Here is a 25,740-nt window from a genome sequence, read left to right on the forward strand (position 1 = left end):
GAATCCTTTTATAAGCAATTTTGGTGCCTGGCATGAAGTAAATGACATTTACAGAGCTATCCCATTGGACTCGTTTTGTTACTGTGATCATACAAGCACTGATTATTGTAAGCACACATGTAATTATTCATGCAGCAGTCCTACAAAAAAGACGTGAACAGCAAAGGAAATATTAAACTTTTATTGTCCCATTGAATTCTTTAATTTTTAGAAATTGATAGATATAAGGAAGATATATATTTTTCCGTACTGCAGGAAGCCAGGAGATTTCAGAACATTGATAAATCGTGGCAGAAAATTATGCAGAAAGCTCATGAAACATCAAACATAATACAGTGCTGTGTTGGAGATGAGACTTTGGCACAACTATTGCCACATTTGCTGGAGCAATTGGAAATCTGTCAGAAATCACTGACTGGTTATTTGGAGAAAAAGCGGTTAAAATTTCCAAGATTTTTTTTTGTGTCTGATCCTGCTCTTCTGGAAATCCTTGGTCAAGCATCTGATTCCCACACTATTCAGGTACAAGTCATAAATCAGTAATGCTCTTATGGTCAATATTAGTGGTGACTTTTGTTATTTTAGTGGTGATTTTCTTACTTAGTCAAATGAATTTTTTTCACCTGTGGAAAATTTGCAAAACCTTCTAATACCTACTTTAAAGGCAGAATAAGAATGCCATATCAGATCAATTTGTGGAGCTTTTGATTTTCTGGTTCTATTGCAGGCACATTTATTAAGTTTGTTTGACAACGTTAACCGGGTTGGATTTCATGAAAAAAACTATGACCAGATTTTATTGTTTGAATCTCAAGAAGGAGAACAGGTCAATATTATTGAACCAGTTATAGCTCAGGTAATGGCAGAATATATTACACTTTTTCATGACTTGATTTAAAATAGATTTGTGTTGTAATGACAAACGGTGTTGCTCCATGTTGCTATTTGACTAGCTGAGTGAAAACCTTCCAGTGTGAACAGCATGATCAAGGCCAAAAAAGAGAGGACATTTATGTCATTCTGTAACAATTACTTTAGCTGTTTTTTCTCCAATACTGATATGAAGTACCAAATCCATCACACATAAGGGCACGCAAAAAGGCAGTGGAGCAGGAGAAGAGGAATCTTTTAGATTAAAGAATAACAAAGAATAACAAAGAGAATGGCAAAGAAGGAAATGCGAGTTTGAAGAACTGGAAAAGAAAAATGTCACACAGGTCTTATTTTCCTTGTGAATTATTCATGAAGTAATTCTTTAAAAATACTTGTTTATTATTTCAGGGCAACGTGGAATTCTGGTTAGGTCAGCTGCTGAATGGGATTCGGAAAACAATCCACACCATCATTAGAGAGGCATCAGTGGCCATTAGCGACTCAGGATTTAAGCTGTATGACTTTCAGGCAATGTTTCCTGCACAAATAGGACTTCTGGGAATTCAAATGATCTGGACCAGAGATGCAGAGAATGCACTGAACAGTGCCAAAACAGACAAAAAGGTAGTATTTAATGAATCTCTGGGGATTAATTAAAAATTGCTATTTGGATCAGTACATATTGAGAAAAGTTAGAAGAAATTTGTAGCAAAAAGCACAAAATACTAATTAAGTAACGAGAATAAAAATAAACTAACAGGAAAGCAAATGATAAAATGTGTTACGAGGTCACACTTCCTCACAAATTGCCCAGTATATGCCTTAGAAATGTTTCTAATTTTGTGATTTTCTCTATTGTTCTGTCAGTACAGTCATGTTGAAAAGGGATTATTTGGGAATACAGTACATCTCATGCTATTATTTTCCTAAGAACACATTTTAAATGAAATAAGAGCTCCCCATATTTGGGGAAATATTGTACTTCATCAGCTTTTGTCTAGTGTAAAGTGATTTAGAATGTTCAGTTTGTGAGTTGTTCATTTTTCAGGGAAGGGAAAGAATGGAAGCTGTTTTAAGAGGTGCTCATTTAGTCTCAAATGCCCAGGGAAGCAACTATTGGCACCAAGATGTTAATTTAAAAGCACTGAATCTATGAAGTGGGAAGAATGCACAAAAAAAATCTGGAAATTACTGTTAATTGGGAATGTACAATGAAGTAGGTCTGAGAGTTAGAAGCAACATCCTACAGTCAAGCAAAATTGAGGAGAAAGGTACTATGCTGTACTTACATAGTTAATTAAAACAAAGACTAGACTATCGAGGTGACCATTTAGTGCTGCCTTTTCTTGTATGGAATTTAAATAGGGAACAGACCTACTGTTAGTCCACTCCAGTTTCGTATACTGACTAGACTCAGATTCTTTTGCATTTCCTAGAAGACAGTATTTGTTGGCTGGGACAACCAGTATGAGCGTTTGGAGGGCTGTGAGGTTGTTTAGCTCCATTAGTTTTGAGGTGGTTTTAGCAGTATATTCTCAGAAAACAGGGAGAGTTTTAGGGTTTGAATATATTCACAGAAAGCTAGCATGATCTTTCTCTCACATATTTTGAACAGGAATATATATGAGCTGCTCTTTCTGACACCTTAGCACTTTGTGATTTATTGTGTACCAGGAAAGTCACTGACAGTTATTTTGTATTTTTGGGATTTTGTAAAAGAATCTACTGCCACATAAGAAATTATTATTTCAGCATTAGCATTGAAGATTACAGTACATTTTTCATCTTCTCTGTTTAGAGGATGGGATAGATCTCTAGGTTCCTGTTCACTGTGAAGATACCGTTTGTGTGCATATGTGATACTCAAAAGGGATGCAATTAGCTGAACATGTGTCCAATCTTGGAATCAAATCTTATGTGATGCTCACCCAGAGGTGTGACCTTATGGCACTTTGTTAGGCTGTGACTGCATGTGTGGAGGGCAGCCCACATATCCACATTTAGGACTCCAAACCTAATAAATACAAAGCAAAACATAGATTTCATGGGGCTGAGGTGTTAAGAAAAATATGTTTATGTTAATATTGCTGTTCTTGCTGTGTAAGGTAATGCATGCAACAAATCAGAAGTTTCTGGAACTTTTAAATGATTTGATTGACATGACTACACGCAATCTGACAAGAATGGAGCGCACAAAATATGAAACTTTAATTACTATTCATGTACACCAGAAGGATATCTTTGATGATTTGGTGAGTGTTTGATAAACCCTTAGAAGACTCTGTTTACAAGCTTTTGCACGTACGATTTATAAACAAATCTTACAATGTATTCTCTGTGAGTAGCTCTGACATTAGTGCTATGACATCGCATATCTGTTCTGTTTAGTTCCATTTCATAGAGATGTCACACACTGATAAGGATGAATTGTAAATATGTTCATGGATTAAGACTTAGTGCTCTTCCAGTTTTTACATGGTTGTTGATTCTCATGCAGAGGTTCATTGTGGGATTAATATCTTTAAATTAAGACATTCTCTTAATCAGAAAATGTAATAAATTATTTAAATGAAATGTAAGAAGAAAAACATGCCTTTAGCATTGCTATCAATTGAATGATTTCCAACCTGAGCTCTGTGTTGTTCTAAGGTAATAGATTAAAGCAGCGAGGTTCTGCGTGTTTGAAAAAGACAGCAAGAATACCTAGAACAGGTGTTTCAATGTTTTTTTTTTTGTTTTGTTTTATAATTGAATTGCATCAGAGTTCCTTTAGATAAGTTGTTTGAATGTATGAAACTACAGTCATGAAAATGGGACTAAAATAACTTTTGAAAAGTCTGCATGTTGCAAAGCATACAGCACTGTTTAATTTACACATATATATTATACAGAAAAATAAGAAATGGATGTGTTAAGAGAGAAAATCATAAAGAAATAGTAAAAGTTAGAAACAAAACTGCCAACTTCTAAGTTAAGCGTGGAGTTTTACTCTCTCATCATAATTTTGATACATTTCCATAATTATTTTTAATTGGACTTTTCATTATGAATTAATTTAAAGCCATATTGTGATGAAATTAAATAACAGCAAATGGGATAAATTTCAAGGGTCTGTTTCTTCTGTATGGAAAACAGAATTTGAGATGAATTTGTTATATTGTTTCACTTCTGTATTAATAATATTCCTCTTCCATCATAGGTCCGTATGAACATTAAATCTCCATCTGATTTTGAATGGCAAAAACAATCTCGATTTTATTTTCTTGAAGACCTGGATAAATGCGTAATCCAAATCACTGATGTAGAGTTCACCTACTGCAATGAATACTTAGGATGTACAGACAGGCTCGTTATAACTCCTTTAACTGACAGGTTATTATAAAAAGATTACAGTGCATACTACTCGTAGCCTTATTTGTTTTTTTAACTTTCATGTGAGCTGGAAATCTTAGTCTGGTTTGCAGTGCACAGCTGCAGTATTGATGCTGAACAGCAGAGGCCAGTGCTTTTATATATATATGTTTAGGGAAAGCACCTAATAGAGAGGCCGTGACTTTTCTTTTGAGTGTTTGCTTAGCCTGTCTGTGCTGTGGTAGTAAGTTCCACAGTTGAAAACTTACCTGTGCTGAAGGTGAATATAGCAGAATATAATACCGATCACTTAAGCAGAGTGGATCTGCAGAACAGTATGTTGCTGCTTTCATTTAATTAACAGTTGAATATGAATTTGGGATTATGGCGAATAGTTAATTTGAAGTTGCTCTAGAGGAAAAATCACTTACTCAGGACACTGTATCAAACTGCTAATAAAAATATAATTTGAAGCAAGGCCTATGGAGAATTACAGACCTGCAAACACAGGAAAAAAAAAAACAACTTTAAAATAAAATTTAAGGAGAAATTCTTATTACTGGAGGATTATACATGGTACGAACTCCATAATGTACCTATTTTTCTGAAGTATTTGGTAGTTTTTCAGCACGGCAAGAATCAGTTGCATTTGTGATGCCAAAGCCTGTTCTTTTAAGTGTGAATAGGAATGTCAAAATTCTGTGTTTTTAGTTGTTTGTTGTGGGATGAATAACTGCATGCTGCTAAATTGATGCAGAATTGTCTTTGTACTTTGCACTATAAGATTTTATTTACAAGTGATATTTTGGTCTGTTGCCAATTTTTGAAAGAAAATTTTGCTCAGTGAGATGCTTTGAGAGCTAAAACCCTTAACTTGGATGCCAGACTTTTAAAATCTGATGAATTCCGTGTTATATACACTAAACATTCATGTGATTTCTGAAGAGAATGAGTCTTTTGAGTGAGCTTAAGCTATAATAATAGCAAAATCTCAGAGTCATCTGGAAGATCCCATAAGATCCAAGCAGAGCTGCAGATTGGTGGCTATCTACTGCTATACACCAAAAGAGTTTTTGAAGTGGGGTATTTTCTAATGTTGGCATGGTAAACCTATTTACGTGTTGTATGAGAACAGAATTTATTCCCCTTATGAACTTTTTCACTTTAATACCACTCTGTGGACTTGTATGAGTTTATGATAATTTTCAGATAATAGTATTTGAGCTCTGCATTAATCACCTTAGAATCGAGTGCTGCATTAATCACCTTAGAATCGAGTGCTGTTTGGCTAATGATCTTGTGTTCAGAAATATTCCTGAAACACATGATAAATACACATTTGCTATCCTACAGTGTAATAATAGGAATGAAATTGAGTGTTCCTAAGTATCATGTCGGACACCCACCATGCTGTGGCAATTACAAAAAAGAAATGCAAGCGCTCTTTCTTACAACTTGCACTACTGACTTACCACAGTTTCAGTAGCAGAACAGTTAGGAATGATATTTTTTTCAGTGTTAACTGAGCGTCTGTTAACTGTTTACTGGCTAATGAGGTGATAAAGCATTATTACTGCTATTATGTTTGAATGAGTGCTGTATTATTTTATAGGAAATGATTCTGGTACCATTTGTTTGTTTTACAGTGCCCATTTTCTCTTCCCAGGTTTATCATAAAGCAATTGAGTATCACAGTGCTAACATAGTTGGACATGGGCTTACTGGGATTTCAGTGCTATAGCTTAGCACAGCAATCATATTTCCCCTTTAGTAGTCTCCCTACTATTTGGTGAGGCTGTGGTCTAAGCCTGGAGATGTCAACCCAGGATTTACTGCAGAGAAGCACACTCATTTATTCCCCCTTTCCCCAGCTCTACATAATACAAGTGCTGCGATTACATTAATGGACTTCAAGTAATTAAGAGTAGAAAAGGATTAATAGAAGTCTTTGTTCTTTTTCTAGATGTTACATCACTCTGGCACAGGCCCTGGGCATGAGTATGGGTGGTGCACCTGCAGGACCTGCAGGGACAGGGAAAACAGAGACAACGAAAGATATGGGCAAATGCCTGGGAAAGTATGTTGTTGTTTTTAATTGTTCAGACCAAATGGACTACAGAGGATTGGGCCGTATCTATAAAGGTAAGATAATCTGACTTGCTCATTTTAAAATCACGTTTCTATCTCCTTACTGATGACTTAGAAATGATTAGTCAATATTTCTTTCTCTGTTTTCTGTTATTTCTAGATGCATATAAACTTCTTTTGATATTTGATTTTTTTTCTTCTTTTTATTTTTATTTTTTGTCTTCACCCTTTCCAGTCTTTTTTAAATTCTTGGGCACTGTTTCCTATTTCCATCCTTCTTTTCATTTCCCTTTTCATTCTTTTTACTGTCTTTATTTACATAACTATTCCAACCACCAGGGTATTCAGCCCTCCCTTGCCCTATTCATGTCAAACAAGAGAGCAAATCTATGGTTTATTGATGTTGTACAAAGTAGGCAGACAAACACAAAATACTGTACTGTCTTATTTCAAACTCAAAATTTTTTTTTAAACTGGGAAAATGAGACAGTGGCCAATGTGATGAGTTTTCATATTAAACAGATCAGTTTTGATCCAGTGCTTGTGAGCTCCATTATGTCTGTTTTCTTGTATGTGTTTGCAATGGGTTGTATGTACCCCAGAACACCACCATTTCCTGTAAGTGGTGGACACTTAAATCCATGAGGTATTATAAAAATAATTATAAAAATAATAAAAGATTTTTCATTTTTCTGTCTTCCCTGTGGTCTTACTAGGTTTCTGTAAGGCTGTGTTAAATTAAGTTCACTAGTAGTCTGTATTTAAGAACTGAGTTAGAAGTAGTACTTTTTTTCATTTCACTGGACTTCATTGTTTTACCTCTTCATCCTTTTGTTTCTTTACAGACATTTTTTAGGCCTCATTAACTTGTTGATTTTCTTTAATGACAATATCAGAAAAGAAAATGGAAATAGGTAGAACAGAGAAAAAAAGGAAAAATATTGACCTGATTGCCAGGCTTCTCTGGTCATAGCTCTGTCGTTGGTGTCTGCCAGTATTCTGCAGTGTCCTTATCAGTAAATGAATATTCAAGAACATTGGCACTGTTTACAAGAATGTGAACATAGATAAGAACAATTATTCTTGATTTGTTTGCCTCAGCCAGCCTCCATCCTCTATTCTTCTGAATCACAAGCCATGATGTGAGAAGAGATCAAAGATGTCTTAGCTGCTTTTTAGGTTGAATAAAGGCATTCACTGCCTTGGAGAAGGCTGAAACTGACCATATGGAGAGCAGAAGACAGTATCCCATTAAGTGACATAGAAATGTAATTAAAAGATTCCTAGAAGCTGATGCCTTTTGCGCTGAGTATATTATGTTATTGTAGTGCTTACCCAAGGTATGTACTGTGTATTTAACCAAGGCCAGATCATTGCATATAAAGATAGAAAACAGTCACTTACTGATGAGGAGCTGTGGAAAACTGCTCATTTATGTAGTGCCAAACACAGGAACATTTCTAAGCTAGAGATTTAGCTACATGCAAATGCAAGTAATTTCAGTCAAGGTCATAAGTTTCCCTTGTAACTTCCTGGTCTTTGAGCCAGCTTTTGATTAGATGACTTTTATTGTGAGAACTTGAAAACAAGATTACACAGAGCTATTAGTTGACCCAAATTATCTTGCTTATTGAAAATAAACAGAAGTAGACCTTCTTGCTTTCTGTTTAAGGATAAGTATGTTAGTAGCCCCAAGTGCAGTCATTTACTGGATCCATGCTGTATCTGCAGACATCAGTCAGGAGAAGGAATGTCAGCCTTTGGATCTTCTTGAAGTGTGTTTAGCTTTGTTATGACTGAGCTGTTGTCTTTTCCCTCTCTTTTGTAAGAATTTATCTTCTTACGATTCCACCTTTTTTCCCAATTCCTTGATTAAGCTGTTACTGATCTCTCTACGCTCTGCAAACCTCTGTGTCATTGTGTTGTTTCTGCCTTCTTAACCTAGGCAGTTTGGTAGCTTATCCTTTCTCAGCTCTGTTTGAGTCAACAGTGACAACCATAGCTTTTTGTTGTCATCTTTAAATAAGAAAGGTATCAGTCACTTTTGTCGTGTGATAGTGATAGACTGTAATGAAGTGGTTTCAGGTCGTGCCAGAAGATGTTCAGATTGGATATCAGGAAGAATTTCTATACAGTGGGGGTGGTCAAGTATTGGAGTAGACTGCTGAAGGAAGTGGTGGAGTCGTCATCCTGTAGTTATTTAACAGACGTGTGGACAAGGCATTAAGGGACGTGGTTTAGTGATGGGTCTTGGTAGGTCAGGGGGATTGTTTGACTTGGTGATCTTAAAGATCTTTTTCAGCCTAGACGTTTCTGTGATTTTATGAAATCATTTGTGAAGGCCACCAGTTCATTCAGGCTTATGTTGCAGCTTGAAAGGGCCTGGCTTGGAATCACAATTCTTGTGTTGAAATGTCTTTAACAACCTTGGTATGTCTTGAAGAATGGATATGTTATCTCTGGGAAGGAAATGAGCTATTTTTTGGTTAATGGAAGGAGAAAGGTCAGTTTTGAGAAAGATTCTTTAATGCATGTTGTAAAAGTTCTTTCTTGTAGACTAACAAAACTATTCTTGTGAAATATATTGCACTTTTAAGCTGAGAAATTCTTCTGCATTCTCAAATGTGTCTGTGGTAGCCCTTATATTCCATCACCAGTGTTTCCAATTCTGTTTTTTTTTTTTTTTAATTCATCAAATTTGAGTCAAGTTATCAGATATTATCAGAGAAAAAGTCAGTGTGGAACTGCTGCCATCATGAATGCAGCCATGTTTCCAGATCTTTTTTCTGTAAGAAAAGTTTGACCTTCAGAATAAACTAAAGTTTTCCTTGTTGACTCAGAAATGAGGTTATGTTTTCCTGTTTCTCTGTCTTCTCCTATCTCTCTTTATCTATTCACTGCTAGATAGTCTAGCTGAGATATCTGAGGTCTGAACTTGTATTTTTGATAGCTTTGTTTTTTAAACCTGAACCATAACATAGGTTGCAATACAACTGGTCATTTGAGCTGGAACAGAATGATGCATGAAAGGTCTAGGGAAGTGAGAAGATGAGTTTTCAAGTTTTTTATTATTTCAATTCAACATCAGAATTGACCAGGAACTGCAAATCAGACATACTTCATCACTACTGTAGAAATGTGTCTGTGAATACCCTTTAGGAAACCTTTCTGTGGTTGTCTATGAATATAAAAATCATGTTTGCTTAGGTTCTGTTTTTTATAGTCAAATAACTCTTGTCTTACCTGAGGTGCCTTTTTGTGATTTGATATTTAATGCAATATTTAATGTAGGATTTGATCTTTATCTTAATTCAGAAGGTGAATAAATGAAGCTTTGTATGGAGCTCTATATGACCTGTGCTTTGGCTAGCCAGAATTCTGTTTTAGTGGAATTTGCTTTGAATTTTATCACTCCTGTGTGTTTTGCCCTCTTAAAAGACTGCCATTTCAGCATAACATAGAATTTAAAGTTGCTTTGTCATGATTAATTACTGAACTGTCACACTATTTTTAGGCAGGTGGAGAGGTTTTTGAGGCAGCACATAGGATATGTTCACCTGACATGTCAGGTCATCTGTCAGAATAACAGCAGTATTTGAGTGTGGGTTCCTAGTCCATGTACTAAGCAGCACAACTATGTTGTAGCATTCAGAGATAGGGCCACCCAGCTATGACTGGCCAGAGGGCTACTGAGATGGAAAGGTGCACAATTTTCCTTTTCTGATAGTGTATTATATTCTGTGAGTGGACAGAAATGAATCCCCATATGACAGTACACAATGAAGTTGAGTTCTCTAAGCTGTTTTACAGCAGACAGTTTGCTTGCTTGGGTGTATGTGGCGGTGTGCATGTATGTTTTCATTCATTCTTTCTTTCTATTGTTAGTTTTATTTTAATTTTTTTTTTAACACCACCACAATAAAATAATTTTGCAAGAACTGAATTAACTCAAAACTATTGAATATTGATGTTGTTTGAGAGTCAGGTTTCCAACTCCATACAGCAGATGGCATTACAGTGTTTTTTTCCTTCCCTGAGGAAAATTGCTTGCCTAAAACTGAACCTATCCTGTAGAGAAAGCAATTTCAGAAAGCATTTGATATACTGATAGTAAGTATAGGAGATGATATGGAACAAAGTCTCTTTGTTAAAGAATGTCCAGATTTTGGTCTTCTCCTTATTGCATCCCAGAGAGTAGCTATTCCTGTTTAATAGACAAAGTAGCAAAAACACTCTTCTGTTTTAGTACCTGTTCATAATAGTTATGCAACAAGTTTAACAAAAGGGACAAAACACATTTGAAAAATATCTGCAAGGATGTTTCATCAGAGAGCTGAAAATGTGGGGCACCTCCATGGGAGAAATTTTATAGTAAGGTTAACTTTAATTAAAAATGAAATTGAGCAGTAGGCCCAGTAAGACAGTTGAAAGTTTTGTGCAATACTAGATTTCATTTAATTTATAGTACCTACCTCAACATTTAGAACTGTCTTCAATGAATTAAGCCAAAACAAGCTGCACTAGGCCATCTTTCATTGGCTCAAGGATGTAAATCAGAAAGTGCCAAATCTGGACTGCATGGTGCATGTGGTAGTCCATAGTCCAGACAGGCAATATGTTCCACAGTCTTCAAACTGGTATGGGACCCAGTGTTATTGTGTTACAAGAGAAAAATTGTCTGCTTTTTTGGTCTGACTCTGCAAGTTCAAGCCTTCAGCCTAATCAGCAACATGATATAGTGGTCAGAGATGATGAGTTGTCTGAGTTCTGGAAAATCCACAAGGATCACCCCCTTCCTATTCCAAGAGACAGTGCACATCGCATACCATCTGCATCCTGAACTTTTTCTTCAGTGAGGGATTCACATTGCTGCTCCACAGGCTGCCATTTTCATTCTGGCTCATAATGGTGTCACCATGTCTAGTCACTGATAATGATGTGAGGCAGGAAATTGTCATACTCATATTGATTCAGTAGATACTAAAAAACTTGTGTATGGTTTTATTCCTGTTCCTGTGTAACCATCTGTGGGATCCCCCTAGGCACAACCTTTGTGATATGCAAACATTACCACCATCATTTTTAATGCTGTGAAGCCATTACTCAGCTCCATAAACAGTTCTCTGGTCATAATCCTCCAACTTTTGCAGCTGAACTGATTTGAGACATTCTCCATTTAGTTGCATGACAGCTGTATGTGGCATATTTTCTACATAAATTCTTCTCACTTGATCTCATATACTGTGTTTAATCAAATATTTTCCTACTTTCTCTTACTTAGGTTTAGCCCAGTCTGGTGCATGGGGTTGCTTTGATGAATTTAACCGCATTGAACTTCCAGTTTTATCAGTAGCTGCTCAGCAGATATATATTGTACTTCAGTGTAAGAAAAATAAGAAACCTCAGTTCATTTTCACAGATGGTGATGTTGTTGACATGGACAGAGAATTTGGCATATTTCTTACTATGGTATGTATGTATGTAAATGGTATTTGTGTGGGAAATATTTCCCATATCATTGTCAACAGAAGTATCTGATGAAATCATTGGAACTCTCTTAGAAAATAGTGAGTTTGAACAATAATTTTCTCAAATAATGATATTTTCTCTTGTCCATATTTTTAACTCAAACTTAGGACTTGATTTATGCAGTCATACCTACATATTTTAAGGGCTTTTTTTAGTTCAGTACTTGACAGTTTGAGATTAAATCCAGCCATCTAATATTTTTGGTCAAAGCCTGTCAAAATAGACCAGAAGTAATTGCCTATTGGAAGGATTACTCTAGATGTTCCGGTCAGTATTTCAGCACCTCTGAAGAGTGCTCCAGTCCTTCTCTATGACAGCATGAAGGAAGTCACCTTCACTCTGATTCACTGACCTGCCAAGGATTTATCTTTGGTTTCTGTGGACTGGATTGTTTCTGTCAGTGCAGGAGGCAAAGAAACAGGAAAGTGTAAGAATACCATAAAAGCTTCTTTGTACTCCCCTCTCCTTAGCTTGGGCTACAGATGTACAACTCAAAATTGAAATGTTTTCCTTTATTCTTGGGTTTCCTACCTTTGAAACAGTGTTTTCCATCTTACTTGTAAACAAACAAGCAAAAAAAAAAAACAAACCAAAAACAAACCAACAACAAACAAACAAAACCACAAATTAACTTGTGACATACCAAGTCCAAAGAAAATGCAGTTTGAAAACAGCTGGAAGATTGAAGGAGTTATTACTGCATAGCCAGAGACTACTGTTCTCAAAGCTGACCCTTGTGGTAGTCAAGGTGTGACTTAGTCTTCTTTAGTGAAAGATCAGATGGGTCAGATTAGGTTAGTACAATAACTTTCAGCACTACAATGCTATCAAGACCCTGAGGAGCTAACTGTTTAAAACAGTTCCAACAAGATGTGTAAGTGGTTGCCTGTTTAGATCTGTGTGTCTTAGGCATCTCAAAATACCATATGTGATACCATGTACTTCATGAGCTCCAATATTTGGACAGCTTTGTAGTAATGTGTAATAGTAACATACTTCAGTTATCTGGTATGATCTGGCATGTGCACCTGTGTTTATGAAGTAATTATGAAAAAAGATAAACCTTCCTATCCTGCTGTCATTAAGTAATACTTTATTTTATATTTTTCATTTCTCAGAACCCTGGCTATGCAGGACGACAGGAGCTTCCAGAAAATCTGAAGATTCAGTTTCGCACAGTTGCTATGATGGTACCTGACCGTGGCATTATTATGCGAGTCAAGCTGGCAAGTGCTGGTTTCCGAGACAACCAAATCCTTAGTCGAAAATTTTATACACTCTACAAGCTCTGTGAAGAGCAGTTATCTAAACAGGTAAAATAAATATTTGTCCAACTCTAAGCTGTCACTGGAAGGGAACGTGGAGAATATACTTTCATGGAATATATAATTATTTTTACTCTCAGAAACGTAGTCATTTTTTTAAGGTTTTCAGTTTCAAGTTCCAGCAACAGAATTCAGAATCGTGTTATTTTTAGTTTTCAAACTAGTTTATGTAGTAAAGGAAGTTTGATTTGTGATTTTTAAACAGAATGCAAATAATGGTAAAGATAGGAGTAATAGTGTGCAGAGCTGTGAAGAGCTTTGTAAAGGACAATATTTTTTCTGTCTTCTCATTTGTGAAGACTAGATGTATTGGAGAGACATTGTATGAATTTTAAATAACTGAAGACTGCCTGGTAGAAGCAAAGAACAAAGGTGCATTTAAGAGCAGAACTAGTTTTTGTGTTTTGAATGCTCAGTGCTGACTGTCCACTAGGGGGTCTCAAAGAGAGATTATATGAATAGTAGCTAATTGCGGCTCAAATGAGAAGCCTGCTCCACTTGAATCCTAATGCACCTGGACATACCGTGTTCTCCGTTATATTAGTCCACATCTATTCCACATATTTATCAAGGACTTTGTTGGCTTCTATGTAGAAATCTTGAACTACACCAGAATAAGATGGTAAAGCATCATTTTGCCCACATTATTTGAGTCTTAAAATAACAAACTATAGATTTGGATTTTCTCATTCTTTATCCATCCCTTGGTAATTTCACTGTGTCAATATATATTACCAACCGAACTAGATTGTCATTTTAATTTCTCTCTGGTTTATTTTTATTTCTGAGAGTTTGGCTCACCAGCTGTATGTTGTAGACTGTCTTCTGAAGGATCATATATTCACTACTGTCTCTTTGATATGGCCCAAGGTGTTTCCACTTAACCTTCAGATTAGTTTTTAGGCAATCTGAATCACCGTATATTGATCATACCATCTATTTGTATTAGTTGATTTGTTGCTGTCCATCTTACTCCCTCAGTCCTGTCCATGTCCATACATTTAAAAGTTATCAGGTTTATAGGCTGCATTTCTGAGAATAATTTTCTGCTGCTTCACTGAAGTGGAATTTTTGGACATTGTTTGGAAAAATCTGTGTAAGGACACAGTTTCAGCAGTTAGCAACTTAGGTTTTTTCATCCATATTGAATATGAGCCTCTCTTCCCTTAAGCTTGTTTGTAGTTGTAGATGCACTAAAATTTCTCATTGTCTCAGTTCGTGTGTTCATTTTGTTCTGGGCATGACTGTTTCCTGCTCTGTGGATGGGGCATTTGTGCAGGCATCACAGTCTTTGCCATGTACCTTAGCAGAAGTGCATTCCTTGTTTTTTGATGTCATGTGCATTGAAACTGTTGCAGAGGACTCCTGGACAGAGTGCTTAAAACAAACAAACAAACAAAAACAACAACCCTCCCCTGCAAAACAAAACAAAGCAAAACAAAACAAACCAAAAACCCACCACCCCAAAAACAGCCAACCAAGCAACCAACCCAAAAAAACCGTATTGGGATCTTTTCATAACACACTGGAGTCCTGGAGAAGGTGGGATTCTCCACACAGCATGTTAATCAACATACTGAGTCAGATAAGTGCTGCCTCTCAGTTGGCCTAGGTGTAGTGGGAACTGCCTGAAGGAGTCTGCAAAACTGATTGAAATGCTTATGTGGAAATCTTCCTTAACAATTAGTGAAATGGTTTGTTGTGAAGGCGTGTAGTTCAGTTGCCTTGTCTTAAGTCAGTCCTTTGTCTCATCTACATTGATGCTAGCAAGGGAGTTCCTTGCTATTAATTAATGGAAATAATTACCAAGCATGCTGGTTGTGCACACAGGCACAGCTCTGAGACCCAGCCACATCACAATGATATATTTGAATGTTACCCTTTCACCACAGTTAATAACTTAAATTGCATAGTTCTCATTTTAGCAGCTAGTATATCTGTGGAAAACAGTCTCCTGTGTGAATTTATAATTTCTTCAGGACCCTCTAACATTTCTTCAGTAATGACCAGAGAAGCCTGCTATACTGATCTTTGCTCCTGGCAGTTTACTTCAACATCATGACTCTATACTCTGCAGTAGAAGCCAGGAAGCATAGCTTTATACAGAACCATGGCAATGTACTACTTGGTCATGCCTGTGCCTGTCAGCAGCCCTTTGGATAGTCCTGCTCATGTATAAATCCATCATATGCAATTATAAAATCATAGAAGAACTGAGTTTGGAAGGAGTCTGGTATCCATGCTGAAATAGGCTTAAATAAATCCAAGTTGCTCAGCATCTCATCAGGTGGGCTTTGAGTATCTCCAAGGACCGAGACAGCACAGCCTCTCTGGTCAAGCTGTTGAAATGTCCAACTGCTATCTCAATTAAAAAAACTCTTCTGATTTTGAAGAGGAATTTCTTGGATTTCCATTTGTGCATATTGCCTATCATCCTGTCACTTGGCACCACTGAGACTGTTTTCTTAGCTAAGTAATTTGCTGTAAATATTTGTGACTCTCCTTAACATTTTTCATTGACAGACAGCCTGCACTTTCCCAGGCAGTCTGTTCTGAAGTTTGATTTTCCTTATGGTCACAAAGTTTTGCATAAAGCTGTCTTGAATCTCCCATGCTGTAATTTAAATACATTGCTTCTTTTCCTGTCTATTCCTTCTGCCTTCCTCTTTGCAGAAATCTTTTGTGCATTGAAGACTTTAATTGTGAGTCATCCTATGTGCTACGTATTTACTCTTCCTACATTTTTACTTCTTCATGACCTAACATGTTCTGTGGTTGGCTGATATCTTTATTTTCTAGATTCTCTTCAGTATGGGTTCAACTTCAAGTGTGGAATCCAACTTTTGGGCACAGTATGAAAGTGTCAGCTTCAATGGAAAGATCTTTTCAACTATCCTGAAAGGATCATTTGTATTGTTTTTGCCTTGTATGATTGTAGATCTGTGTGATCGGTGAGTCTGTGGTTTGAGCCCCATGATTCATACTTTCTTTCAGAAAGATTTTTACATCTCATTCATTTTTCATCTCAATAAAGAAGAGTTATTTCTCTCTTTTTTGCAGTTGGATATCATGTTCCTTGCAGTATTTTTCATTTTTTTTTGTTTAAATTCATCCTATATTGATAATTTATTGAATTTTGTACTGTAGTTATGGTATTATTTACCATCTTGGTATCCCCTACAAACTTAACGAGTAATAACTAGTAAGCTACTCACTGCTGAAGTTTTGAGTAGTGCTCAGTGTGTTGTTTCAGTTTGTCAGTGATAGCAATTGTGAATCCAACATTACTAATAATTGTATATAGATTAGAAGATATTTGTAAGGATACCTCAGTTGCTATGAAAATATCAGAGCATGAATTATAAATGGATTATTGTATAATTTCAGTACATTCTTTTTATACCAGCAAGAGATTGGCCCTTTTAGTTACCAATCCCAGTACCCTGTATGTCACGATAGTAACGGTTTTTACATGAGCAGGTAACAAAGGGTAGTCTGAAGACATGTGGTTTACTGTTTGTGCATCTGACATATTATGAATTTAGGAAAACAATAGAAGCAGCAGCTTTGTTACAGATGTCGTGTGAATGTGGAAGTGTACCACCAAAAGGGAGACTTGGCAGGCACTGACATACAACACTGGAAAATATTTTCAGGATGTGTTAGCAACAAAGCTGGAGCTTCAGTTCAGAAGATGAAAAGCTGTGAAATTCATACTATTTAAAAGTTCAGTAGTGGAGTTATTTCTTTAGTTAATACACTTTTCATCCCCTTCTTGATTTTGAATTCTTTTGTGTTTGTGGTACCAATTGTGCTTATGTATTATTTCAAGGTTCATTATGACTTTGGATTAAGAAATATCCTGTCTGTTTTAAGAACACTTGGAGCAGTGAAAAGATCAAATCCCACAGAGCCAGAGAAAACTGTAGTGATGAGAGTTCTGCGGGACATGAACCTCTCCAAACTGGTATTGTAACACTGATGACTTTCCCAAAAGTGTACAGTATTAGCCTTTGTGAAGTGCATTTATTATGCACTTTGAAAAGCTCTTTTTTTAAAGCAGTTAGATAAATTTCTTTTTTTTTTCTACTAGAGTATTTATTTTTATTTGAATACAATTATAGTGAGAGAACTATTTATTTCACAAAAAAAGAGTGGGAAACACATCAGAAATGTTAGGTGGAGAAATAATCAGAAATATCAACATATCCTGTGACCTCCTCCTCTAACTGCCCTTTGTTTTTTTATTCTTTCTACCCCATCTGAGAAGAGAAAGGGAAAATACATTGTGTTACTTTTTAATAGTGTCGTTGAAGATTCTTATTCCATAGTTTCATTTTAAACATTTTTTGGGAGTCTGCAGTCTTTTTAGAATGTTGCAATGAGTGAGATAACTGGAAGCAGCTAACACCTCCTTGTATAGTGTAATCTGTCTTGTTATCACTATTTGAAGTATTAATCTTTTCTTTCTATTGCTGTAATTGAAAGGTTATAGCATATCTAGAGTCCACGTATTTACACTGGCAGCCAGTTCTGTGATGGAACCAATTACTCTGTTTCTGATGTTAATCTATTCAGTTCATTGGTACATGCATTCAAACCTGTGGGCATGCTTCAGTGATTTACAGAATGAAAAAGATCACAAGAAATCCAAGAGAAAATACAATTTTAATAAATCTCGCTGACTTGTATAACAAATTCAGAAACGCATGTGATTATATCAATACAAATTGTATTATAAAGTTAATGTTTTTCTAAGCCTTAAGTATTTAATTTAGAAATTGATACTTGTGATTGTATTGTATGAAATTCACATAATAAATTGAATGTGTAACATTTACTTTGGAAAGTATACACTTTTCTACTACTGTCTTTTAAATGGATATACTTGAATAGTGTTTATAGCTGTAATAACAGTTTCAGTGAATGAATAATATATTTCCTCCCTACTTTATCATTGACAGGTGGATGAAGATGAGCCTTTATTTATGAGTCTCATTAATGATCTGTTCCCTGGAATTACTCTGGATAAAGCTGTGTATCCTGAACTTCAGTCAGCCATTCAGAAGCAAGCAGAGAAAGAAGGGCTTATCCATCATCCACCATGGATTCTTAAAGTCATTCAGCTTTATGAAACGCAACAAGTCCGACATGGTTAGCATGAGAGAAGAGGTTCTGAGGCTACATAAAAGCAATTAAATCTTTTATATTATCTGAACACAGTGTAGATTATTTTCACAAAAAGTGTATTTTTAAATTGAACAGCTGTCATTTTTAAAGCTTATGTGGATAGAAAAGTATTAGGTCTCTTTATCACTGTGCAATGCTCATGTAGTGAATTTTTAGCTTTGTAGCATTAAGTTTTTATGGGAAATAAGAAGGTGGCCTTCAGAATGATTGAAATTTCTGCAGAACAATTTAAAATACAGAGTATTTGTTCCAATTCAGAGATGTTTGAATTTGTTCAGTGTTCTGAAAACCACTGTTGCTCTCAGTGATCAGCTCTGAAGTTTATATTCAGTGTTACTGTGAAATTATGATACTGAGAAGATTACAAAAATAATCTCTGAAATCTTTGATCTTATAGATTCTGCTAGGTGTGCACTACAATTCTAAGTACTGTTTTGTTCAAATCTGGCCAGTTGGTCTGAGGAGAAATAAGCCTCCCACCTGCTTGAGCGGACTTTGGACTAGATGGCCTCCACAGGTCCCTTCCAATGACAGGCTTTCTATATGCTTATAGTCCACAAGAGGCTGATGAGTAAATTAGCCATGTCCTGAGAAGAATACCAAAGATACTAGTATAAACAGGTTTACCATTCATACTTGTAAAACAAATATTCTCCCTTTGAAATGCTTGCCAAGACTCTTAAAAAACTAGGCTTTTTTAGTCTGTGAGGGAGAAAATATAAAGTAGTAAATCTGTATTGAATAAGCCCTCCCTTTTATTCTTTTAGACTGAACAGTTCTTTTAAGTGAACAGGAAACTCAAGCAAATGGAACAAATAGAAGGAAATACTCATTCACATATAGTCTGAGGGTTAATGCTTCCAAAGATTACTTCAGATTATGGATTAGATGAAGGAACTGGTTAATACTTGGTTGAGTATATAATTTGCATCCAAACTGCTGGGTTCAGTGCTCCATATCAAATTATAACACTGATACAGGAACCATAAAAGTTTTCATGATTTAAGTCGTGATTAGATATACCTCTTGCTGGAAGAAGCTGTTTGAAGAACAGCCCTACAGTAAGAAGCTCCATAGGAACTCTGGGTTTTCTCCACTGTGGTGTTCTGTTTAGATGCCTCTTTCCATATATGCCTGTTATTCTATTGGTCATGCAGCTCTAGTTGACCTAACACTTGGATACAAGGGCTTTTATGATGCACAATCTTGCTCATGGTTGGGAAAAAGACCCTTGGATTTATGGAGAGTTCCCCATAGGATTTCATGCAATGAAGAAAAATCTATAAAATACATGATTCCCTTTGGTTGGAATAGAGGCAATATGTGTGAATAAAGAACCCATGTGCACATACCAGGCAGTCTGTATTGTACCAGGTTAGGACTGTAATTTGAGTTTGACATTCTGTCATTCTATTAAAGATGTTTCCAAAGCCAGCTAAGGACTATGTTGTCCAGTTGCCTTTAGGATTAACAAAATTTACCTAGGTTCCATAGAAGGCTTTGGAAATTTCATTCTGAATGTTTATTTGCTTTTGAACAGACTCTGGACCTTTTGAATACTTAATGTAGAAAATAAACTAAAAGAGATCAGTTGTAGGCTCAGTTTATTGTTGAAGACATAACTTTATTTTCCTTAGACAGTATGCATATATACTGATGAAATTAAAAGAGTGGTTACTGTCTTTTTTTTTTAGGAAAAAAATGCATCCAAGTGTCATTATATATAGATGCAGGTGCACGTTTTTGTTTTGTGTGGTTCAGAAAGATATTGGGAGCTGCTCATTAAATACATTTAGAAATTACTGATTTTGTTTTCCACCAGTTGTGTCAATGTCATTGCATGTGAACATCAAAAGGCAGTTGTGTTTTCCAATTAGAAAAAGGAACAGAACTGCCTGAGGGGGGTTACAGACTCACATAGACTCGCCTGTCATAATAGGCCAGGCATTTGTAGAGAGACATCTTTTTTGTTCTGGCTTTTGGATTAAACAAGGGTCGCTAATGGAAAGGATCATTAAATGGTATCATGATATTTCATTTTAAACCATGTTTGTGTTGTTTTAAGGTATGATGACTCTAGGTCCAACTGGTGCAGGAAAGACCAAATGCATTAATATTTTGATGAAAGCAATGACAGATTGTGGTGCTCCTCATAAAGAGATGAGAATGAACCCAAAGGCAATCACAGCTTCCCAGATGTTTGGTACCCTTGATGTTGCCACAAATGATTGGACAGATGGCATTTTCTCTACATTATGGAGAAAAACTTTAAAAGCAAAGAAGGTAATGGATATTCTATTGTGATAGTTAATAAGGACATTTATTGTTGTTTCCATAAGATCTCATTATCTTTCATTTATGTGAAAAGTCTTTCATTGCAAATTCAAATGGGAAAATGCAGTATTGGAATTGTTTTGTGTCTGAATAGTTGAATGTACCCACAAATCAGAATTTATGTGTACATACCAGAAAGAACTGTGCTTCCCAAGCTCCAAAGGTTCCAGAATCAAATTGGAAAATATTTTAAGAGTTTTGCTTCCTTCTGTAAGCAGGTAGTCCTACAGTTCAAATTCAAAAGCAAGAGCTACTCTTGTTTTGACATGAGGACAAGAAAGGTAATATTCTTATGTCCGATTTTATGTCATTGCTGTTCTGTTCCCTAATTCTCTTATCACACCTGCACATGGTGCTTCACTGTGCGATATTAAACTCAAATTTAAGAAGTTTCACTTTTATTCAGTTCTTTAGTTATAGAATAGGAAGCCTTAAATAAGAAAATTAAGTAGCATCTGACAAGGAGAATGTTTAACTGGAAAGGTTTTCATCCACCTTGATGAACAATGGGTTTGGTAATATATTTTTTTTTGTAGGAGAGAGGGAGAGCCTTATGTTTAGAACAGTCCAAACTCTTGTTTTTCACAATTCTTTAGTATATTTATTTTTTTTTTATGTAGCAAATGTAGAACAATTAAAAAAAAAAAAAGGGTTAACTCACCGAGCAGTTTATGAAAACTGCAGTAAATTCTGAGCCAGTCAGCAGCAAATTGTGATTTTGTATCCATGGGGACATCCTCTGAGATTGTGTGTTTTTGATGTTTGTGGTCAGTTTACATGAAGTTGCATATGTGTGTGTCTCCTTTAGGGTGAGCATATTTGGATAGTTTTGGATGGGCCTGTTGATGCAGTATGGATTGAAAACCTGAACTCTGTTTTGGATGATAATAAGACCCTGACTTTGGCCAATGGAGATCGTATTCCAATGTCCCCCAGTTGCAAAATTATTTTTGAACCTCACAACATTGACAATGCTTCCCCTGCAACAGTTTCTCGTAATGGGATGGTCTTCATGAGTTCTTCAGTGTTAGATTGGAAGCCTATTTTAAAGGCTTGGCTGCAAACACTACCTGCTACATACTCTGATGTTCTTTGGAATTGCTTTAATACTGTATTTCAGGTACTTAACTCCATCATTTTAGAAGAAAAAAAAGACATTCTTTCTTCTTTAATGAAGTGTTGTTTAATCCTAAATGTTATTTCAATTATTTACTTGTGTTTGTTTATGTAATAATATAAGAATGAAGGATTAAAAAAATAATGATCTCTAACATTAATGAATGAGTGAGACTATATCAGATGAATAATCTGGATTTTTTGTTTTGTCTGCATAGGATTCTTGGGCAGTTAAATCCATGATTATTTTATTGTAGTGTCAAAACAGAAACGTTCTCTTTGTAATTGTTACTGCAATTTTAGTTCTTGTTAGGATACAATAAGGGAGTGGATAAATTTCCATGTTTGTTTTAAATGGGAAAAAGTAAGAGAGAAATTAATTTCTGAGAGAAATTGAGCTTTGTTCATGCTATTGTAATCTTCCTCAATTTCAGTTGCTACAAGAGTGCATTTAGTCCATTATTTATTTTGTGCATGTTTAAATTATATGCTGTAGCTGAAATTAACTGAGAGTGGTTTGATGCTCTATGATGTTCTAAACTTCAATAAGCGTGACTGCAGTAGTCCTTCTGATTTTGTAATCTATGCATCTGTTCCAGAAGAGATTTTTGAGATGAGATCCCTTTGATACACTCTCTTTCTAAGTTCTGTTCGATCGGTAGATACACAGGGAGAATTCAGAACATTATTTCTCTCCATTTTACCCTAGTATACTGAATATTTTAAAAGTTTTCATTAATATGATGGACAGAGGTCTTAATGAATACTCTTAGCATTATAATTTTTTTCAGTTACAAAAAATTACTAATTTTTCTTTGAAAAAGTTTATAGAAATAATTGCTTTTTAATCATTCAGCTTTGTAATCTTTTGATTTCCTCACTTAAAATCTGTGGAACAAAGGCAGCTTGTTTATATCCCTTCTCTTTTCATTTGCTCTCCAATTTTCCTCTGTCAGTTGAGTCAGATTTCACAAGGGCTTCTCTTGTAATATTTTTCCACTTTGTTGGATTTTAAAAATGCTGTTTATAATGAACTTTGAGTGACATTTTTGGAAAGATTATTTTTGCATTATGTTTTGGAATGCCTAGAATGCTAACAAATGTCTTCTTACAGATGTGTTTCATTTTAGTGCTCGTTTACTTCATAACTGATGTTTAACAAGCTATTCATTTTGTTCTACCTCAAAAACATTATGATATGACATAGCATTTACTGCAGCAGCAAGAGAATCAATTCTGATAATGAATTTTAAAATATGCTTCCAAAGTAATGTATATATGGGTCAATTTACTGCTTCTTTGCTACAATTCTGTTCATATTTTTTGCTAAAACTTGCTCTGAAAATATAATAACAACATTTAAAATACCCAAGCCTGAAGCAATAGCAATAAAGTCCAGAAAAATATGTATTTTATTAGATTGAGAGATGAAAATACAGTGAAATATGAAGTTTGTTCTGTGCTGAAGGCTGCATTTGGAACTAGTGAAATGTAAATGAAAGCTGTCATGCTGTCAGCTTTTTCTTCACTCCTAATGAGCTATCTTTGCTGCTCACATAATAGAAGTGATGACAGTGATTTTACAGATGAGGGTGACACTACCTTTGTATTCAGATAGCTCTTTTTACAGTTAATATTTCCCTCCACATATATATAAAAAAGGATAACTAAATACAAAAAGAACATATGTGAAATAAGGTGCTTTAACAATGGTATCAAAGCCTAAATATAGAGCTAAGTCAATTTAATGCTAGTATTAAGAAAAGCACAGATACAAGCAGCTTCCAAATATCTGAATTTTTTTTAGAAGAAAATGAAGATTACTCTGTAGATGGAAATACAGTAACTAAGGAGAGTCAGACTTTAAGTATACCTGTAGCAGTCTTGTGAAGACAATCTAAATTGGAAAAATTAACTAAAATGTAACTAAAATTGAAGTAAGATACTTGCTACACTAATTACAATTTGCATAAAAAAATCCCCAGTGATCATATGATAATGAAAATAGAATTTGTCACTGAAAGCCTGTATGCTGGACAAAATCGTCATTAACTAAGGTACAGCAAATAGTAATTTTGTTGGAGGAAGACCCAGGGAATGCTAGCTATGAATTAATGGAAAGAGGGTATTTCTTTTCATGTATAGTGAAATATTCCTACAAGTTACTAGCTTTTATGTAAAAGACAGGGATAAAGTGAAGAACAAAACAAAAAAAAACTCCAAAGCTTCTCCCTTATTCTGAGTTAAGATTGTCTTTGAATCCTTTCTATTTTCATAGCATATTTTATACAGGGTGATTGTGGGGTTGGACATTGATTGTCCCCTTCTCAGTTCTTTCTTCTCAGTAATATTCCCTGCTTTAGAGGAATTGCAATCATAGAATCACAGGGTGTTTTTGAGTAAACTTCCATCCCCTTCCAATGTCTCTATTCTCTTAAAGCTATACTGCCATCATTTTTTTAATCTGTGAATGTTGGTGCTATCTGTACTCAATAGAAGCGCTTATCTGTTGGAAGTAATTATTCAAGACAGATTCAAAGCAATGAAATAACATAAATAATAATGATAATATATATTTTTAATTACATCATGCTCACTTTTTTTTAAATTATTTTTTAAATCTGTTACCCTGAATCCCTTACTGACCTATTCTGGAGACTTTAGAGAAGTCCTAAAAATAGCAGAGTAGACAGATATGACATATCCCTCCATCCTCGCTGGATCTCAACCTAATCACATTTGGGTAAAGGCTGCCATTACCTCTGGAGCATAGAGCTGAATGCATAATCCAGATTGTCCTATATTTAATATTTAAATGCTGGTGCTTAAATTACTTCTACAAATATTAATAAGAATTATTTGTCTAAGAAGTATTCCACAGTCCATTGAGTTCCACTATAACTGTACACACTGGAAGTGACAGCGGGATATTTTCTCATACACGTTCTTACCGTGTGATTTCATTTTGAAGTCTTCTGAGGGACAGCAAATTCCTGATACAAATTGTTTGCAATTTTTGTTTATTGATCATGGCTCAACTCATTTTTCCAGTCCTCCATCCAAACAAGACATCCCAGTACATACTTATTTCATGATAATTGCTGTCTAGAGCTTGTGTCCTACTATCTGTCATACACTTTTAAAAACAGTGATAAAGTACTGGTGTATATAGACCTAATGCTTTTTTCCCCATAAACTCAAAGAAAAAGAATTACACAAGCCCCACTGAAATTTTAAGTAGCATAAAACTGCTTCTAGTGAAAACAGAGCTCCTTTAGCTATATAATTCTTTGACTTATGAACTATCTTTATTCTGAGTGTCTCAAACCAATTATTAAGCAATCTGAAGTTCTCAGTGTGACAACTATCATATTATACAGATGAAGAAGCTGAATCTCAGAGGGACTTAGGTCCAAGTTTTTAAGGTCTTTAGAACTGAATCTCCCACACTGCTTCCTTGTAGGTGGCAACTGGTATTGTAGAACAATTGTGTGCTGCTCAGAGAAGACTTTACATCAGTCTGCAACTTTGCTGAAGATCTTTCAGAAAACTTGAGGCAGGCACAGTAGTCACAGTAGTCATCATGAAATAATCAGAGAAAAATCTGGGTTAGATTTAAATAATTTGCAAAATTCCCTTTGGATCCCTTTGGATCCTGTGTCATGGTATTTTGTTTCTAGGCCCATCTCTCTTTTCCCTTTCCCACTTCCCCTTCCCTGTGGTATGGGTCCATGGGTTCCCCACACCAGTTGTCATGGAACTGGGCCAAACCAGCCCGTAAACCGTTGACATCCTGTCTTGGTACAGAAAAGAGTTTTCAGTTTAAAGAGGGTTAGGGGCGTTATGATGCAATGAGAACAGATCAGTTAGAAATTTATAGTGGTGAGGTCATGTGTTTTATGCATATCATTACAACAGTTTAAGCGCTTCTATC

General features: G+C 35.5%; 1 protein-coding gene across 1 annotated transcript in view; it reads left to right on the forward strand.

Annotated features, from left to right (window-relative positions):
* The window catches only part of LOC136059377 (dynein axonemal heavy chain 5-like), a 142,760-nt gene that overhangs the window by 39,110 nt on the left and 77,910 nt on the right, over positions 1–25,740 (forward strand). The window contains exons 37-48 of the mRNA XM_065753530.1: positions 256–522; positions 728–856; positions 1,282–1,497; positions 2,979–3,125; positions 4,073–4,245; positions 6,188–6,366; positions 11,594–11,781; positions 12,960–13,154; positions 16,999–17,133; positions 18,131–18,320; positions 20,422–20,639; positions 21,499–21,810. Coding sequence (XP_065609602.1) covers positions 256–522; positions 728–856; positions 1,282–1,497; positions 2,979–3,125; positions 4,073–4,245; positions 6,188–6,366; positions 11,594–11,781; positions 12,960–13,154; positions 16,999–17,133; positions 18,131–18,320; positions 20,422–20,639; positions 21,499–21,810 — 2,349 coding nt within the window. The remainder of the gene's footprint in view (positions 1–255; positions 523–727; positions 857–1,281; positions 1,498–2,978; positions 3,126–4,072; positions 4,246–6,187; positions 6,367–11,593; positions 11,782–12,959; positions 13,155–16,998; positions 17,134–18,130; positions 18,321–20,421; positions 20,640–21,498; positions 21,811–25,740) is intronic.

Source organism: Cyrtonyx montezumae, unplaced genomic scaffold (genome assembly GCF_038088225.1).
Source record: "Cyrtonyx montezumae isolate F1298 unplaced genomic scaffold, pur_monq_1.0 scaffold_8, whole genome shotgun sequence".
Lineage (NCBI taxonomy): Eukaryota > Metazoa > Chordata > Aves > Galliformes > Odontophoridae > Cyrtonyx > Cyrtonyx montezumae.